This window comes from Aythya marila (genome assembly GCF_965140915.1).
Source record: "Aythya marila genome assembly, chromosome: 7".
In the NCBI taxonomy this organism is placed as follows: domain Eukaryota; kingdom Metazoa; phylum Chordata; class Aves; order Anseriformes; family Anatidae; genus Aythya; species Aythya marila.
The window spans coordinates 34690339-34710052 of NC_139048.1; the positions used below are offsets into that span (position 1 = coordinate 34690339).

The window sequence follows — 19714 nt, forward strand, 5'->3', positions numbered from 1 at the left end:
CAGCCCAATGAACATTTTGTATGCAACTGCAGATGCAGGGACTGGTCAAAGACCACAGGTCACTGGAAGGTATTGTTTTCAAATTGGATGAGAAAACGCAGCTGGAAAAACACAGTTCCAGGTCCTCCTAGCAGTCTTGTTGAAACAACAGACATCTCAAAAAAAAAAAAAAAAAGCTAAGTCACAGTTAACTGTTCTGATTATTTGAGTTAAAATCTCAGCATTCTAGGGACATTTAATTTTTTGAATATGTACTGTTAGAGTGAACAGAAACCTCAAAGTGATAGCTTGTATTAGAGTTCAAAACTGGTATCTTCCACTAACCCTGCAAATCCCTTTTGAGGGATCAGGGAGGAAAACAGGATTTTAAGCTCTTTGCATTTATACACTTTCCTGGCAGGGTAAGGCAAACACAATACAGAGTAAATTCTCTTCTTATTTTCAATGATTTTTCCTCTCGGAAGCTTACCTGTGGCAGACAGTAGCCCTATGTGCACAAATAAGGTTTAATAAGCTTGCACACAAAAAAGCAGAAGTATGTATGAACATGATGCTCACTTCAGAGCCTTGATGGAGTGGCCTGGCTAAATGCAAGAGATATAAGAGGACGAACAGCATCTACTGTGTGCTGCTACTGCAACAAGTACAGAGCAGCAACATTATGTCCCCAGACAGCAGCATTAGGTCACAGCTGTAACTGCCAAATTAATATAACTGATGGCATTGCCTCCCTGTCTTAAGTCAAGGAGCCGAGTTAAATATGAAGGGAAAAAAGAAGGTTCAGGTAAGAATACTTCCTAATTTTAGCTACTAATACTACTTCCTAATATTCAGCTACTAACCTGTAACAAAGTGACCAAGCTTGCAACTGCATGCCATTCTTGCATTAATCATCATTGTTCACATCCGAAAGTACTCAATTTAACAAATTAATTCTGACCTGCAAAAGTATCTTTCCCCATCTCACTCTGTATGTTCTGCTTCTTTCCTCCACATCATCTTATCTAAGGCTTTGAAGAACGATGGATTAACCAGAGCTACCCTTTTCTCAGATGGATTTTGAACCTCTTGTTGACCTCTATGCAATGAGGGTTAAAATGCTGCCACTGTTCACATCGCCAATGAGAACTGAATCTGTAATTGCTTATGCCACAGGTGTTGGCAGAATTAGAAAGCTTCCCCCTTCGCTGCCCAAAATTGCATTATTTGGGACATTCTACTGAAATACAGCTAACACTAAGGTTTATGTTTCAAAAACATCCTCTCAAATCTTTATACAGCACAGCATGTTGGATGCCTTTCCATACGGGAAGTCTGAGAAACCATTAACCATTATCATAGGGAATTAGAGCCATCTTCTTTGGCACTCCTAACAGAAATCACAGGACTAGCATCACACTCACACAGGTTTTATATCCAATACTGAGACAGTTGAAGTCACCTTTCATATATTCTACTGCACTGCATAATGAAAATGTCACTGCTATATTTAATTAAGCAATTAAAATGACTTACATATTCCTTCACGTTTTTTGTCTTCACAGCTTTGTATGAATAATATGCAGGATACAGCATCCCAAACACCAGCCTATTGGAAAATAAAAAAGAGTTTTCAGGATTTGTTATACCATACGTAGCAAAGGACTGGCAATGCACTGTTACTGTAAACTAACCAACTTAGAAAAACTCACATACTTTGAAATAAGAATCAGTGTTACAGGTTTCTTGGAAGAAGTTTAGCAATATACAGGAATGAAAGCAATACCAAAAGAAAGATCATATGACCCCACAGACAGCAGTTTTCTAGGACTGCCTGTAGCAGATAATGCAGAACTAGCAGCTCTTCTGGTTTAGCTGCGAGCAAAACCAGTCGTGCCCATACCAAAAGATTGCTTCCATTTTAGCAGTGCACCCACACCTGAAAATCCTCTAACCATTACCATAGCAAATTAGAAGCATCTTCTTTTATCAGATAACAGGAGATTATTCAAAAACAATCGTAACACAACAAGAAGAATTAAGCAAATTCAGCTCCTTTTGCTAAAACACTGCAAAACCAACACACAGAAATGGAGGCACGTGGGAATTAATCCAACTTTGCTCAGACAACCAATTTTTGCTATAATTCATCAAACATAAGGTGCAGGGAGCAGGGTGGGAGCGTGCCAACCAATCCATAGTGAGAGCAGCATCAGAAAAGAGATCTGCTCTAACAAGCTTTTGTTACAATACAGCATTTTCTAGGAAGAACTATCTTGGTCACAGCCCAGTGGCACTGTTCTTTATGATAAATGCCACAGCTGTGGTTGTTGCCTCCTTGCAGGAGGTCTTTGCTTTCATTTCACCAGTCTGTTACACTTTGTCAAGTCAGGCAACTGCCTGCCCTTAGCTCCAGCTGGCCTAAAGCAGCAGTCACGGAGAAGTCTGGCTGCATCTGCACCAGCACTTCCAAACCACTCAGCATGGTTATGTGGGAGAAATTGGCACATCTCACAATACCCAGAGATCTCCCCAAAAAGTTCAGAACTCTTCAGTAATTAACTGCTCAGAGCCAAGCGTAGGAAGATGCATCATGTCGTATTTTAAAGAAGACTCCACCTGGGGAAGATGCAGCATGTGAAATTTGAATTCAAATTGTCCAAGTTTACCAAAGTTAATAATCAACTAAAATTTGATGTTTCATAGTTGTGGCAGGTAGCTTTAAATAAGTGGTTCTACCTGTGGAACCACCACAAAACACGGCATGATGCTACCAAGCCCTACTTCGTGTTTCAGCCCTGAAAAAATAATCAAAATCTTTAAAAACAAAAACAACAAAAAAAAAAAAAACTGTAGCTCAATTTTTGTATTTTTAGAAAACTCCAAGAGCCTTCATCTTCTACAAGATGTTAATTGCAAATACCGCCATGTAGTATACAAGACATCGGAGTACATTTGAGAGTTTCATCAGTCTGATACACCCCATCTTCCAATCTCCTCTGATGCATAGGCAGAAGTCTTCGGCTTGGTAGGAACTCTATTTTGAATACTAAAATAATCCCCAACAGTTAGAGTACAGAACCTTACATTTTTAAAAAAATGTGGAATTATTAACAGCAAAGGTGAGATACTTTCTTCAACATCAAATACACCAGGATAAGAAACACATACCTGTTAACTTATGGAAAGAAATCTGTTGCTGGGGTAGGAGGGGTATTAGTAGAGCTCCTAACGTGGTCATTTGCCATCTGGACCCAGACAGTCAGAATTTCACAGTCTGTGCTAACTGAATGGAGTTAGCAGAGGCGGATCTTGAAGCTCTTTAACAAGAACAGGCTAGGCTGCTATTCCACTGCAGGCGAGCTTACCTACACATTTCAGATGTTGAAACGTCTCTTGGAAAAAGCCCAGACTATTTGAATTCCAGTTCAGCATAACCTGTTAAAGCCTACCTAAATATTACTCTACTTTAATCCAAACACCTTTCATCCTATGGCGAAGAAAAGCAACCATCTAAAAACCATGAACGGTTTTATTTCTGCTAACTAGGAGATCGACACTACCAGTCAAAAACCTCACTTCACCCAGTCAGCGTGATATCTGGAAACAGAAGTAGCATTATTAGATCCAACAGCCTTAGTTTGGATGAACTTCTGTATACAAGAGCTCTTCCTCTCTTCTTTGTCCCTGGGTAATGCCCTGTTCAGTAGCCCATCAGCTCCAATGCCTCTCACCTTCCCTTCTTCTGGCTCAAACTGTAACCTTTAGGTTTCAGACATAAGGAAAGCTTTATTAAACAATACAACAAAGACTTCAAGTATGGAAATGCCTTTGAGCAGCAAAGACAGAAGAGGTTCCTGAATGTCATCCTAGGAATATAATATAATTATGCCAGATGCCGTAATTATATGCTAGCAGATACTGGTCATTTAAGTACATCTCCCAGATTTTCAAAACCAGACCAAAGTTATTTATATAGCTACTAGAAGACTGCACACATAAATGTCTTCCTAGAAAACATATGAAAGAAACAGTTTGAACCTTTTTCTTAACAGATTTTGGTCTATAGTTTTCACTTCACTCGACTGTCAGGTAATACTGCTTTTTAAATAAAAGCTTAGTTTTATTTTTAAATTTAATCAGCAATTTTCCCGATTTGACATCCTATAAAATCTGCTAGAAGCACATATTAGGATAAAGTGGAATTTTTTTTTTTTTTTGAACACTGCTTTGGAAATGACACATCTTCAAGAAGAGAGTTTATTACAGGAACAGTAAGAAGTTCATAAAGCTAAGCTAAAGACAACCTCATGTTAAAAGATAATTGTAATGAGCATGAGACAAATACCATAGCGATAGCCAGTTTTTTCCAGCTAGCAAATCTCGGTCTTACTCAAACCTGGTCAAATCAGAAAAATCTGAATTGCTTCCTACTCCTCGTGTAAGTGACTTGTTCGTGCCTGGGAACATTACGGACATCACAGTGAAGATTTCAAATGGAACAACATTTATTATTTGGGAAGCGTACTTATTTTCATTATAAAAAAGGGGGAAAAATTAACAACAGTAAGGCATCATCTAAAATACCATTAAACTTCCAGTAGTCAACATCACTTTGATTCATGGCTCCACTCAGATCCTGTGAGCTAGTAAGTTAAGGTGGAAAAGCCAGCAAGGTTATCAGCTTTTAGTATTAACTTAAAAAAAAAAAAAAAAAAAAAAAGTTCTGGAATTCATTTTTAAAACCAGAGAACAAAGAGCTCTGTAACACAATATGCTGTCACTTACTAGTGCTCAATGCTGCCATAAAATGCAAGTGTCAGAACTTGTCCATTGATGGAGGAAAAACAGAGTTTCCATCTCTCTCCTCTTCTCCCCAAAAAGTGGGTGGATAAGACCAAGAAAGAAAGGCATCAACATATTTAGCTGGTAATAACAGGACCCAGTGCGGTGACGGTTTTATCTCTTCCCTAGAGCTGACATCGAGCGTGCCATGACTGCTCTGTCAACTCTGGCATCACTACCTCCTTCACACAAAGTCACTCAGCCTCGGTTAAAGCTACCAGGCACGTTAGCAGTAAGAAAGCCCTCTCATCACCAGGGAGCATGGCTGAAGGTCAGCGAATTCAGATTTGCCCTCAACCTATAAATCACAGATAGAGTACAGAGGCAAGAGCAGGAGAGCTTGCTGCAGCTGGCTGAAGACAGAGGCAGAAACACACAGAGCAGCCGCAGGGAGCCTCGGCACAATCAGCTTCGGAGACAAAGCTACGACAGCAGGGCATCTTCTAACACTTCTGCTTGCATTGATACCCCTAAAAATCTCAAAGCTGTTAGCAGCACCTCCTGCTACACATTATAAACGCACTCCTCCTCTGCTGTTCTTACAGTGACTTCCTGACACACTTTAAGGACGTGCCCAACTATCCCAAGGCTTTTCCAATGTAAAAGCTCAAGTGCTATTTTTAAAAGGCACTTTGTGTTTCTCAGTGTATATTAGCATGCTGCACTAACAGAGCAGATAAGAACAAAGCCAGCTTCCACAGATGGGAACAGATTTCAGCTGAGCGTGATGTCATTTGCTGTATTTCACCAGCAGATATACGGATAATCCTGCTTACCAATGTAATTTCCCTGCCAGTTGTACGCCGAGCTATTTCAGCTTTCCAGCTGTACTCAGCAGCTAGGGGAGTATTCCTTTTTTGGTCCAGCCACCTCCTTTACAGGCGTTTTGCTCATTTAAAGAGACACGTTTCTCAAACGTACCAAGAGATGAAAATCAAAACAAGGCAAAACCAGTAACAAACCCTTGAAACCCGAGAATGATGCATTTACACATCCATGTGGTTGTGTAAGACAGTAGGTTATGTACATTTTAATACTTGAAATAGCTTTTAAGGGCACAACTATTTAAAACACTAATTTCTGAAGTGAAGCAACTGAGTTTGCATCTGACTGGTAACTGGAAAACAAAACAGTCACCTCTACACACGTAGCTTTAGCGCAAAACATATTTAGTCTGGCTAGTAAACAACACTAAAGCTAATGTCTAAAATATAGATAGATATGAAATGAAAGCCTCTAAGTCTCTCAAAAGGACTACTTGCGTCGAGACTCCCAAAATGCTAAGCCATTAAGCCAACAGTCCATTTATGACTTCAGTCTGTTCACATTGCCAAAGACTTACCAGAAGCAAGGAAGTGTCTGGAATTCTTTTATTTATTTCTCTGAAATGCAGAAAGACAAGGGCCCCAACTATTCCCTACTATTACAGGCTATTCAGGACACTCATTCAGTGTAAGATTCTTTGGGGACAGCACCATTTGCTAAGCTCCCTAACAAGTCTGATAACAGATGACACTGATTTGTCCACCCACTGACAGATTGACGATCTTGGCACAGACTGATACAGAGCCAGACATTTGTTAATGTGTGCATCTACAGTAGAAATATGTACCTACATCCTCAAGATCACTTGACAGCACTTGGCAGGCTGGAGAATGGAAGAAAAAAAGAAATCCAGCCTGTCTCCATAACACCATGGAAGTGAGTATAAATTCTTGATACACTTACTTCGCTGGCCCTGTCCGTTTTTCCTTCCCAATACGAGTCTTTACCAGCAATTTGCGACAGGAGCATCTTCCCTTCCCTCCACACACAAGCTTTTCCAAGAGATGCTAATGCACCAAGCTAATACCACAAGTAATGTAGATGACTCCCAGCTGTGTGTGATACCAAAGCCTTACCTGTACTGCAGAACTGTATCGATGCAGAAACTAGGCTGATGTCGTTAGTTTTCCTTTGCTTCTGCTACAGCTACTATTCCACGTCATGTTTACAGAGTTTAATTTTAGCAAGAATCCTTCTGAAAGCAAAATTTCCTACTGGAAAGTAAATAGTAGAATGAAACAGTCTGAAGAGCAACGCTGGAGTTTTTGGCTGGCTGTTCTTGATCTTAAGAAGGAAGATATGGTCATATTTCTCAAAGTGTCTACTGAGGTTTTCAGTCAGCACAGACTGGAAAAGCAGTAACTCATTTGCTCAAACTACACGCTGCTATTCATAAAAGGAGAGCAGTTAAGACTTCTATCATTTTTTTTTTCTTTTTTGAGGGTGGTGAAATTTAAGTCTAATTAGTTATGAAAGAAGCTACAACTGTGAAACATTTGTGTGGTACACATACAAATACTCATCATGCCTTATTTTGAGTAAGAATTCTAGTCAGGAAAAAGAACAAAACTACAATTCAAAGGAAAAAGCAAGCCCCTCCGTCACGCCTCCCTTGCACCCCCTGAGGTTTATGACTGGGTAGGCAGCAAGTTCTGGACGAAGCCAGCTCTCGCCTCCGTTTTCACATGTTCAGACAAACAAAAGCTCAGCCTGACATTTTGGTCCTGAATGCTTTTGAAAGGCACTGCGCTAAACAAAGACTCATCCCCGACAGCAGACAGAATTGAGTTGCATTTTGCTACTGGACCAGGTTCAGATACATGACGTTAGCCGTAACATGCTACAGTAAAAGAGCATGTACCTGAGTAATTACAAATAACAACTTGGGGTCAAAATGCTGGTCTGTTACAGGGAGGGGGAACATGATGATAAGCTCCTGAACTTCACACCGAGTTGCATCCTATTTTTTCCCTTTTTTCCCCCCTCCTTATGCGAGGGCTGAGATATATGGAGGGGAAAGGGGGGCGGGCGCAGGAATCGCATAAATCTGCTGAAAGAATGCGTCTGTTAACAGTAGCAAACCTTCAACTCCTCAACTCCTGTGGGAGACTGCAGTTAACGAAAGGCAGGAATGCAATCAGAAACAGATCTGTTAAAACCTCCATGGCACTCTTACAGAGAGAATATCCCAAGAAGCCATAGGAAAAAAAAGTCTCAAGAGTTAAAGAATATACCCAGAAGCACTGACAGGTCTGAATAAAGCACATTCTTGAGCTGAGCAAGCTGGCTTTTAACCTTTCAGCGTAAAAAGCTGGAATCCTCCTAAACAAGTGCCAGCTTCTTCCAAAGCACAGCATAACCCAAACCAGCACAATTACTCAAGCAGGCAGAAGTCACCTAGAAGTTTTAAGGAGGAAAGCGACTTCCCTACCAAACCCACTAGAAAGTCAGAGATTCCTGTATCAGGAGCATTTGTTAAATGCTGAGTATAATAACCACAAGCAGTCCGATAGGAGACTATTAAAGCCTTTCTCCCAACACACTAAAGAGAGCCTGGAGCTGTGTATCCGATGCACTCATGCGTATGGAATGCTCTTGGATTGCCTTACACCAAAATAAGCAACCTGTTGCCAGATACTCCTCAAGCTCTTTCAACACGGAAAACAGCCCTGCCTGAACCACGAAAGAAGTCTAAAAACAGCACAAAAATATAACAAAAAACCCTTCTATAAAGGGAGCTCTGTGCTGGAACCTGTGCAGAGCTACTGACCTACTCCCACAGCAGTAAGGCTGGCTGCCTATCCGCATAGGCTCGCCACGTTTCTCCCAGAGAAAGCAAGGCCTAGATGCCAAGAGGACACTGATATCTTTAATTAACCCCTTTGCTCTGCAGAGAAATTTCTTCGAGCCCAGCCTGAGGACTTTCCCTTTCCTGCCACTATCACCTACAATTCACTTCTACATGCTTTCTGTTAAGAACTCCCATATGCCCAGAGAGCTGAAAGCACTGGCAACTCGCACAGCATTTCCGAGGTTGCCTGTTATTCATCCCACTTGCTACTAGAAAACCGTAGATAATACAATAAAGATCAAAGAGAAGCCCTAACACTTAACTCGATCCCTGTACCCACACTAGGTGTGCTGCCTCCTTCAGAGCGAAGCAGCTCGCAGTTCCCAGCTCAGAGCCTGCCCGTGGCTTGCAGCCCACTAGGCCAGTTCGGCCAGCCAGCAGCACACCCCAGATACGAGCTCCCTGAGTCCCACTCTGCCAGCAAACCTCCTGCACGCACGTTACAACAGCTCTCTTAAGGGCCTTTGGCAGTACGAACAGCTCAAAACCACTCCCAGAGCAAAATCCAGGCTACCCCTCCTTGTCCAAGTCCTCCTGGACGCTGCCGTTCACAGGGACGTGCTGCATCCCTGCTCTGACAGCACAGCTCTGCCAGTCTCTCTTCTCAGGGCACTACCTGTACATAAACCCTGCGAAACAACTCACCTCTTGCTCCAGGCACCAGCCTGGAGATACCATCACCACCTCATAAAACAACACCTCTCAAATCCTGTTCAGAAGAGCCCCAAAGCCCAAACCCAGCAGTATGGAAAACTCCAAAAAGCCAGTACTGGAAAGCAACAGAAACTGGAGTAGGAATAGAAATGGTTATACAAGCCTGAGTCACTTCTCTGCGTGCCTACCTAATAGCTGATCCAACAGACGTGTTTGACTACTACCTAATAGCATCCTGAATATCCCCGTACTGTTTCCTGTTTACATGCTTACTAAGATCAGCCATTTATGCAGAATACTCAGCAGGTGATTTCATAACTCCCAAGCAGCCACGCAGAGGAACTGAATTCGCCTGCAACATTTCCACGTGATAGAGAGTCAACACCGAAAGCCTTCAATGCCAAGTCATCCTTATTAAGTAGCTTTAAATCTCCCACCTAGCTCTCAGCTCACAAGCAGAATTTCATCCCTGCTGGAGACGCAGGGATTTCCAAAGCTGCTCACACCTACTGGAACTTCAAATAAGCTATCTTTCTTCGTATCTACCTTAATACCCCCCAAATTCACCTCCCGCTGACTGTTTGCCACCAAAGTGTTTATGGCCTGAGAGCAGCCAGCTGTGGCTTCAGACAGGAGCATGACTGAGCACCAGGAACTAACCAACAATTATGAGAGGTTGCATCTGCTTTTCACACAGCTCTTATGACAACCTGGCATGACTTTGTTCCAAGCAAGAGACGTGTTCTTGCACTGAACCATGTTTTTCTTTTAATGATCAACTCGGACTGTCAGCTGGATTAAAGATGTCACTTACGAGATCCGTTGATCTTTTTTCATTGTTGCTGGTTTTTGGTTTTCTAAATCAAACTAGCTTTCAGCAGATGTTATCTATATTTAGCACATGCGTGGAAAAGCTTATTCCATGGAGTAAGTAAGAAAACAATTGAGATTAATATTATTTTCAAGTTCAAAGATGAAAGCTGATACCTACACAGATGTAAAAAGAAACAGTCATGTAGCATAAGCTCTATTTCATAAGACTGCGCTCCAAAACACACATTATCATTACAACAATTCTACTTAACAGTTAAAGTAGCCTCACTCATTAATGTATCTAAGTCCCAAAGCAAGGTAATTCAGTATTTTGTTGGAGCAATTTCTTTCAGTGCTGGGAAGAAGAAAATTTTGGTCATCTGGATTTTTTTTTTCCCAGCAATAACTTTGGCCTATTTACCTTCAATTATATTATCTTCAAGATCAAGCTGTGGTAGCCATCACAGTAACCCTGTGCACCATTACACAACACAGATGTTCACGTCTCAACTGCATGAGATGGGGAGAAATTCTTTGCACTAAGTGTTCAACCATGTTCTCTCTCTTCTATCATCTCAAGAGCTGCGTTAAGCAAAAACCTGACATCCCACAGAAACTATGGAAGTTCTGTTACCTAGAACTTCTAACGCTGTTGATATTTTAGGAAGCCCGTCAATATACTCTCAGAGTCATTTTATCCTTACTGTTTGGGTAGTCTAAAGCTTTTTTCTGCTTTGGAATGTGGTTTTAAAGCTAGCCACTCTGCTGGAGTTTCACCATCCTGGCCTCTGCCTGAAGACCACCTGTGGCCTAGACACATTTCCTCCAAGACCACAGAAGAAAATAGTTAACAAAAAATGGATCAGCTGGTAACTTGAGAGAACGTCACTAGTTAAAATGCACAATCATGCCACAGCTTTCTGCTCTAAGAGTATCTTCCCTTGGCATTTCTGAAGAACCATCAACATCAAAATGCTTTGCTATATGGAGCTGAGATTTAAAATAGAAGTGGTCCCAACCAACAATTGCTTCTGCTTGTTCCAGGATAAACCACATTTTAGTTCTGAGCCATTTGTAAATGAAAGACAAACCACACTGCACATAGCCATGCTTTTACCATACGGTTGTTGTTTGGTTTTCTGTTTGGTTTTTAATTTAAAGCATTCAACACTGCTACAAACCTCACAATATGGGGAACATGAATCCGTATGTTTGGCTTTAAAGAAGAAAGCAAAGTTCATACCCTGAAGGCCAAAATGCTCCAACTTAATCATTAGACATCTTATAACCTAAAGATGCTGTTGCAGACCAGCCTCGAGGTCCTGCTTCTCCCAGGAAAATGCTGCAAAAAAGACAATGACTTGAGCAAAGAACACAGACACAACCACACACAGTTACTGAAGTAAAATAAATCTGTCTCATCTCTTCCTCGGACAGCTATTTTTTGCCTTCAATCATCAGAAGTTACTTATCTCTGTATTTTTTCCTTAAGGACCCTGATTTCCAAACAGTTCTGTTATTCCTATTAAGACCCAGGAAGGTATTTCTGAAGCCTCCTTGAGCCTTCAAAAAACAAACTTGCCATTGTACACAGGAAAAGGCTTCTTCTATGAAATTTGTATTGGCAGATACTGCTGAGATAACATCTGGACTTGCTGTTCCTAAGTATGTGTGTTTCCTCAATTATAACCTGTGCTTAGAGACACTGTGAATACTGCTAGCCACCAAGTGAAGAACAGACAACATGCAGGGTCTCTAAGAAACGTCTTCACATAGCTGTATTAGTAACTTCACCTTAAGGTCAGAAATATCATGCTAAAAAATAAGTTCATTTCCTTGGTCCTGAACCCCACTCATTTATTGACTTCTCTTTAGAGACTCATGCATTAAATTGGCTTGAGAGTAGATCTTGTTCCTTAGAAGAAGTCGTGCATCCCATGCTAACCAACAAGGGCTGATTTCTGAGAGGAGAATTCAGTTATTGCCTGACTGGCAGTGTATCAACAGGCCAGGAATCCAGAAGACAGAGTGGATTTAAGTGTACCTGTTTAAAGTGTTATTTTCCATCGGTGAAGGAAAGGTAACTTGCCTAATTCACTTTATCTTCTTATACAAATATAAATTCCACTTTGTCTGAAGCATTTAAGGTTAATTATTATTCAAGAAGTACCACCACTGGAAGAGGTATATGCTGAATTGTAAAACCAACACTGTTTAAATGGCTTCTCTGGCAACCTAATGACCACTAAAGTCATCCCTAAGCTAGGTATGTTATGTGTCTGTGGACTTACTGGCTTCTAAATGAACTCTAAGCCGGTCACCGCTGAACAATGTGAACAGGTCAGCTTCTTCTATGGCTTCTAAAACAGTCTGATCGTAAACATGCGTAATCTGAGTAACAGGAGACTTGCTTTTAGACATAAGGGAAACCATGTGTTCTAAAACTGAGTCCTAGCGTGGAAAAAAAAAAAGACTGGCAGACAAAAGCGAATAATAAGAGCACAGTGCCAAAGAATTAGGTTCTCATTAACATTACAGCTTAAGGTAATGTTATTATCAAAACTAACCCAGACATCCCTGAGCTAGTGACCATTTTCCTCCTTTACATGGTTTTGATCAATGTGTTAGTAAAGGCGCTGGGGAGAAGAAATAACAAAAACCAGACAGTTGTTGGAAGGCACAAGCACAAACTGTTTTCTGATTTTCCCCTTCCAGCAGTGCAAGTTCCAACAGCTCTCTTTATTAGCAGAAGAAAGCAAAGCATTATGTCAGGCTTCTCACTTCAGGAAAGTTCTCCTTCTGTGGATCCCTGCATTTTACTGCTGAGTTAAAGGCTTTTTGAAGAAGTTGCGCTGCATTAGTTTTCAACACCAAAGACAAGTTCCAACTGTCTTCAGGACATGCGAGCAGAGATGATTAACACAGGGAAAACATCCACCTAGTTAAACCTACTTCCACGTCAACGCTCGCTGACTAGCCACAGAGCACAGCAGAAACCAAGTAACGCCCTGTTATTTGGTCAGGGGCAAACTCAGCTAGGAACTATCAGTGAGCCTCTCGGGGGTGTTTTAACTCCACCGTGCCTGAAAGCACCTCATCGCATCGGCTGTCCTGTCTCATCCAAGCCAGCCATGATTCAAGTCAGGTTGGTCAGCAATAAAACTGCAATATATCTTTCCTACCTAGATCCTTACATACCTAATCTCATTTATGCACTAGGAAATTGCTACAATCTATTTTGGCAAGCCTGCAAGATCTGCAAGATTCACAGCAGATCGTATTATTTTCAGCTGAAGTATTTTCTTCTTTTTGTTCTCTAAAAACCCAGAAGGGCTAAAAGGTACTTCCACACAACGGTGGAGGTTTTGAAGTTTCAGAAACAGAAAAAAAAAAAAAAAAAAAAAAAAGATTAATAATGGCAGAGAAAGCTCTGCATGTGAAACAGCAGAACAGAGGTTTTACCAGACACATTTTAACATATATTTCTGAAGAATTTCTGATCAAGGATTACAAGCACTAATCCAAAGCAGTTTATATATATATACATATATATATACACACACACGCATATATATACATATATATAAAAATATCAGAATTCAGCCTGGGGCCTTCCCCAGAGATGTCCTTATAAGAGCATATCAGGAGTTGGCTCTATGCACAAACTAACCAGCGAGGAGGCAAGCTGTTCCATCTATGCTGCAGAACTGCCTGAGATCCTAAAATACGCTCTGACAGAGCAGACATTGGTTTGCAGAACATACAAGAGCGGAGGTTGTTTGTTTTAATTAGAAATGTCCTTTTGTGCCAGACCACGCAGTTCTTGGTATTCCTTTATCTGCAACGCATAGGACACAGATGTGGATTTCAGCACGTTTTGTAACAGAGTACATGCCAAGATCATTAAGTAAGAATGTCAGACTCCGCAGCACGCCTCTAGTTGTGCTCCATCTGTTTCCAGCGAGCTGCAGTTTGCCATAGGCTGCGAGTGCTGACCACGCATGCTCCGCATCTGCAGAATGCCGTAAGCACGGCCGAGAAAAGAGCAGCTCGACTGCACAGCAAACATTGACACAAGGAAAGGTGTGCCAGGCAGGCAGCGGGGACACTGATCTCCAACAGACTGCCAGACCTCCTTGTTTGTCACTGCACTCGCCTGCAGAATAGGTATTGAGTCAAGTTCAGCAAGCACATGCTTTTTGCTCTACATTCGGATTACCTAACTGCGAAGCTGAGCTAGAGATAGAAGCACTCGTATGATTTCATCACTCAGTTATATAAAGGATTTTAAACTTCCACATAGACAATATATTTAATCCCTAGACTTGGATATAGTTACAGATTCCCCACTATAAAATTTAAGGCCCTTTAAAAATTCTGACACCTTGTTTGATTAGAGCAGCTGCACTGTTATTACTGGAACGAGATCCAGCACAGGAACGAATAAGCAGCAATGTGCAAGCAAAAAAAGCAGCTCCAGAGCATGTTTTAAGCAGCCTGGCAATATGCTGACACCGAAAACAATGCTATTTTCCTCCCGCAACTTCTCATTCTCAGCGTGGCACTTCCATGGCACCTAGCAACTCCATGACAGCAGCACGAGCCGGTTCGGTTCACTGCCACCGATCAAAGATGCTCCTCTTCCATTTCAGTCGGCAAACAACCAGGACCATCCTGTGCCACACAACTTCTGGACCCTGCGGAGAGCAGAGGGCGAGGGGAGGGCAGAGGCTGCAACAGGCTGGTTAGATGTTTCGTCACAGCAGTAAGGGTCAAGGATAACCAACACTCGATGACCGAATCGCTCGGTTCTGTGGACAGACGGCGACTTCAGCACCTCTCTCCATCTCTGTCACTCACTGTGACAGCAAATCCTTTCCCCCCCAACAAGTGCAGCTGCAATTTATAGGCCTTCACACTGGAAGGCACTCGGCATCCAACAGCACTCTACATTCTCCAGGCCTCATTCAGCTGGAAGCATCCAACCACAAGAAGTGCAGGCTGCAAGCAGCTGAGGAAACTCTCCTGCAAGTGGCCCTTCTGCCCCGAGGACCGGGCTGTACAGGGCTCTTACTTCCACACAGCACATGGCAGTATCGTTACCCAGTTCTGCATAATGAATTATCGTTGCTTCAAGCAACATGTTTGAGAGCAGTTTCATTAGCAAACTTGAGTGAACATATTTTTGTACTTGTTTTTAATAAAACCCTTCCTATCTCAAGAGCAAGATACAATCCAGGTTTACAAAGCGTACACAGCTACGTAAAGCATCACTACCACTCTAAACAGAGATTCCTGATGACTGTGCCATCAGTACAGGAGCTGTGGCTTTAGCTGTCCCCTCTCAGATGTCTAGCAATTCCAGGGGCAGCTGGATGTCTGGACAACTCACACAAAAATACAATAGTAAAAGCAGAGTAAGACAACGCCTGGGGAACTGTGATGAAATAAACAGTTCTAATCTGTCAAGTAGCAGAAGCTGAAAGGCCAATACCACTACTTAGCTTCAGGTCACCTCTCCCGTGCCCCAGTCTTGGTCCAGCTCCATGTAGCTATGGACTACTCCAGAACCAAGGAACGCTTGCTGAATCGTTTATTTGTACACCTCTTGCTCCTTGCAAGGCTCTAAAATGCAGGTGGGGAACACAGGTATAATTAAGACAGGCAGAGAGAAAAGCAGCTAAAAAACACATTCTCCTGGGGCCTACTACAGCTCACCCCTTCCAAATATCAAGACTTCAGAATAACTGGACTGAAAAGAAAATGAACTTCAATACAAGGGCAGAGAGTACTGCAAAGCAACGCAGATGGGGAAACTTTAGTTTTTAAGTGAGGAGGGGAAAAAAGTTAACAGATTACGGCAGACAGTCTGCTTCAACAGATTGCAAGAACAAAATGGCCATCTACTTTGTATTTAGGATGCATCACATCTTTGCTTGGCACAAGAGAAGAGTCTGATCTCATCCATACCAGGCTGTGACTGACAAGTACTCCGTGTGTTTACTATTAAATACACTGTCTCAGCAACTGATGTGTACACAATTGCTCAGACCCTACAAACGAGAAGAATGAGCAATCAAAGCAGACTAAGTCAGACGCAGGCTGTATTAGAAGCTCACAAGACAGGCAGCCACGAATTTAAAAGTTCCCACCACTGAAGACCAAGTACTTGACAAGGTGTCCCATCTTGAGAAGCTTTCTGAGACCCTGAGAAACAAATTACTAACTTTTTGTTGGTTTTGGAAGTGCTAAAGAGGAAAAACACTGCAGTAATCGTTCTTCAAACTGTTGCAATAGCCAGTACTTTAGAATTAATAACCTGTACTTACTCTAACAGCACCCCATAGAAGGAAAACTTGAAAATGAGGAGGTATTGTAATTATGTGCTTCAAGGCTTTGGCTTCTTGACAGAAAACAAGACACAACGCTAGTGCAAGGTATTGCACGTTTATATGCCCAAGTACTTAGAGAGCGAAGGGAAAAAAAATTTCTTAAAGCCAACTTTTGCCAAAGATAACATGAAGCAACGAATTTTAACCACTCCCCGTTCCCCATGCATGACTCTTCAGGACAATTCACATGCAATTACGAATTCTAATTCTCTACTACTCCTATTCCCTACTTCCTTAAGGTTTTAAGGAAACTATTTTTAGTGGAGTTGATCAACCCCAAATTACAGACTCTCAAGCTGAACTAGAAGTGAGTTTCCTTGGCAAGTGTGCCTCACAAAAATCCTCCGTGTGAAAAGTCAGTAGAGGGCACTGTCACACCCCCACAAATCCACATTTTGCTGCTCTTTTGGCCCTGAAAATAGTAGGTCAGTCAGAAGAGGACGAATTCTGCAGCAGCTAGAGCAACTGCTGCCCCTTACTAGCACTCGTGAAGAAAACAGGTAATCCTGGTGGCTACACAAATGCGACAACACAGCTTTTTGGACTTGCTATGGACAGCACAGGATCTCCACGGCTCTCATACACAACAAAGTCACCCCGCTAAGATTAAAACATTACAGTAAGTAGGAGAGAACCTCTGGTCTCGGTGGCTATATGCTGGTTAAAAGTATTTTCATCTTTCTTAGAGGGTTTAAGGAAAAGGTAGTATACTTCTTCCCAACTGATGACACACACGTCAGGGAAACAAAGCCACTGGAACAGACTGGAAAGATACCAGGAAGGAAAACTGCATAATGAACACTAAGTAAAGAGGACAAGGAGGGCAGTCTCGAGACCACTTGATTGAAGACCTCTTACGTCTCACAGCCTCTATTTAATTTCACCTGTCCTTTCCACGTGAATGTTGCTTTATTAAGCAAAGTTTATGCAGTCTGGAGACTATTGTTTAAGTCCTGTCCTGGCAAAGTTAAACAACAGACTCCAAGCTGCACGAAGCTCTCTCCTGGATGCACTGAGCACTCCCCTCTCTTCCTGGGCAGAGGGGCACTGGCAACCTGGTTAAATCCCACAGCTAGGAAACAAGGGCACAGGAAGGAGGAGAGGATTTATAAATAGTATTAAAGACTCCCTTTTTAGCAAAAATAATTAGCACACACAATCGAGGGAGCAACAGCAACCAGCAAACCCAACTGCATGGTACGTTGTCCTTTATTACCTCCTGCAGTAACAGGTACTCCAATGCACAAATTGATCCGCAGTCCCTACGACGCTGGTTCGGCCCACAAAAGGCTTAAATACAAATGCAATCCTTAGTGGCTTATTTCACAGAGAAACCAAGCAACTTCACACCAATCTGGTCATTGAAACTGAGGTGCTCAGGGCTCCTGATACCACTTTTACAGCCAGCGCAGTGGGCGAAGCAGTTAAGCCAAGCACTGGCTGGCTGGTGCCTCTGTTCCCGAGCAGGAACAGGTTCAGCAGCCACATCTGACTCCCAGCAAGCATGCCTATGCATCTCCCCTCCAGTGCCAGGCACTGCCCGTGGGAACAGCACGCTGGCAGGGCGGCCGGCCGGCAGCTCTTCCCGCAGCCCCTTGCCAGCCCCAACCACGGGGCTGTCCGCGCAGCAGGGCTCGGTGACCGCAGGAGCCCCTCGGAGGGCAGCGGGGAGGCAGCCAGGACGCGTACCTGGCGCTACCGGGCGGCTTCCTGCCGGGATAAAGCCCTCGCGTGAGCTCCACCCGCAGCTCGCCCCCCACCGACCGAGCCTGCCCGCGCTCCCCAGCCCCACTCACACGACGGCCCGGGAGATCATCCAGGACACCATGGCGGCGGCGGCGGCGGCCGCGCGTCCCCTCCGCAGCCGGGCCCCAATGGCCGCGGCCCCGCCCGGCCCTGCCCGGCCCGGCCCCGCCCAGCTCGGCTCGGCTCGGCTCGGCTCGGCGGCCCCGCGCAGGCGCCCCGCGGCCCGCCGGGCCCCTCAGGGCGGCCCCGCCGCAGCGCCCCCCGAGAGGGAGATTGAACCTTTCTGCTCAGTGTCCAACAAATGTCACAAAGTGGTAGCAGAAGCGATAAATGCCAACATTTCAGTGCTCCTGAGCACTTCAGTGGTTGGAGTAGAGAAACAGGAGAGTGTGGTTCTCCCCACCGTTCTTGCTGACATGGTAAATAACATTCCAAGGGCACTATTGCAATCTGTAACAGGAGTTAATTCTTTAAAATGTCTTTAAGTAGGGGTAATACACGGTTTGCATGCCATACAGTGAGAAGAAATGACCTGCACTTCATAAGCTATTGGCTTTTTCAGGTCAGATGCGCTAGGTCAGTGCAAGGTGGTTTTTGTTGCACAGGCAAGTGCCACAATTCCTCACCCGCTCAAAGGACTAAAATCCAGAAAATGAAGGGGTCTTCATTCCTCTGCTGCTTTCAGGCACAAATCACACAGTCAAAAGGTTGAAAGTGATTTATCAAAAGGTTGAAAGTGATTTATCAAAAGAAGAAGCGGGGAAATAAACACAGAGCGTTTCAGCAATTGTAACACCTCAAAATATTTGCTGTAGTTGTAAAATGTGAAATTTTAAGCTTGAGATCAGAAAGAGTACACAGGAATGTAAAAACAAATGTATGCTCACCATGCAGGTGTTGAGATCTTGAAAATGATACTGGCCATCTCGGGTGTCTCCCTACACTGTGATCTTTTACAGGGGGAACCTGATACAGAAAAAGATAGAAAGGAGTTTGGTTGTGGGCAAATGAGACTACACCACTCATGAATCTTATCATTGAAACAGGCCTAATTTTGCATTCTATGAAAGCAGAAATCTGAACCAGAATTTATATTCCCCTTCAATAAAAAGCCCTTCTGGTATTAGACCGCACAAAACAAACTTGAACAACAAAGGATTCAAAATATGAATTGGCTCAAAGAGATTACATTTTAGACTCCACTTCTGTAAACAATTCTGCAGAGGTGGATCCTGCTGCCCGCATAATGTTCTACAGGAGTTTGTAGCATTGCAACCCATATAAAGCAAACTGCAAGACACGAGCTTGAGTTCATATCATATTAAATAAGTATATATAAGAGAATTCTTTACTCCAGGCAATTATGTTTGATAATATCTCAGAGAACCTTTCTAGGAAGAGAATGATACTCTTTTCTACTGTCCAAGATAAGTGTATACATTAATTCCATAGCTGCATATTTTATTTTGTATGAAGTATGGTTAAGAGAAAACCACTCTTTTCTTGTATGAAGACATTTATTTTTCTTGTGTTTGTTGCCATGGCAATACTGTCTCTGGTGGAAAGCTAAATTTACATTTAAAGAGGCTTTTTTTTTTAATAAAAAAAA

General features: G+C 42.8%; 1 protein-coding gene across 1 annotated transcript in view; it reads right to left on the reverse strand.

The window, feature by feature from the left end:
* REEP3 (receptor accessory protein 3) overlaps positions 1-18269 on the reverse strand; it is a 38418-nt gene extending 20149 nt beyond the window's left edge. The window contains exons 1-2 of the mRNA XM_082764466.1: positions 18156-18269; positions 1516-1588 (exon numbers count right to left, since the gene is read on the reverse strand). Coding sequence (XP_082620592.1) covers positions 1516-1588; positions 18156-18187 — 105 coding nt within the window. The 5' untranslated portion in view covers positions 18188-18269. The remainder of the gene's footprint in view (positions 1-1515; positions 1589-18155) is intronic.
* Between the last annotated feature and the right edge of the window lie 1445 nt (positions 18270-19714).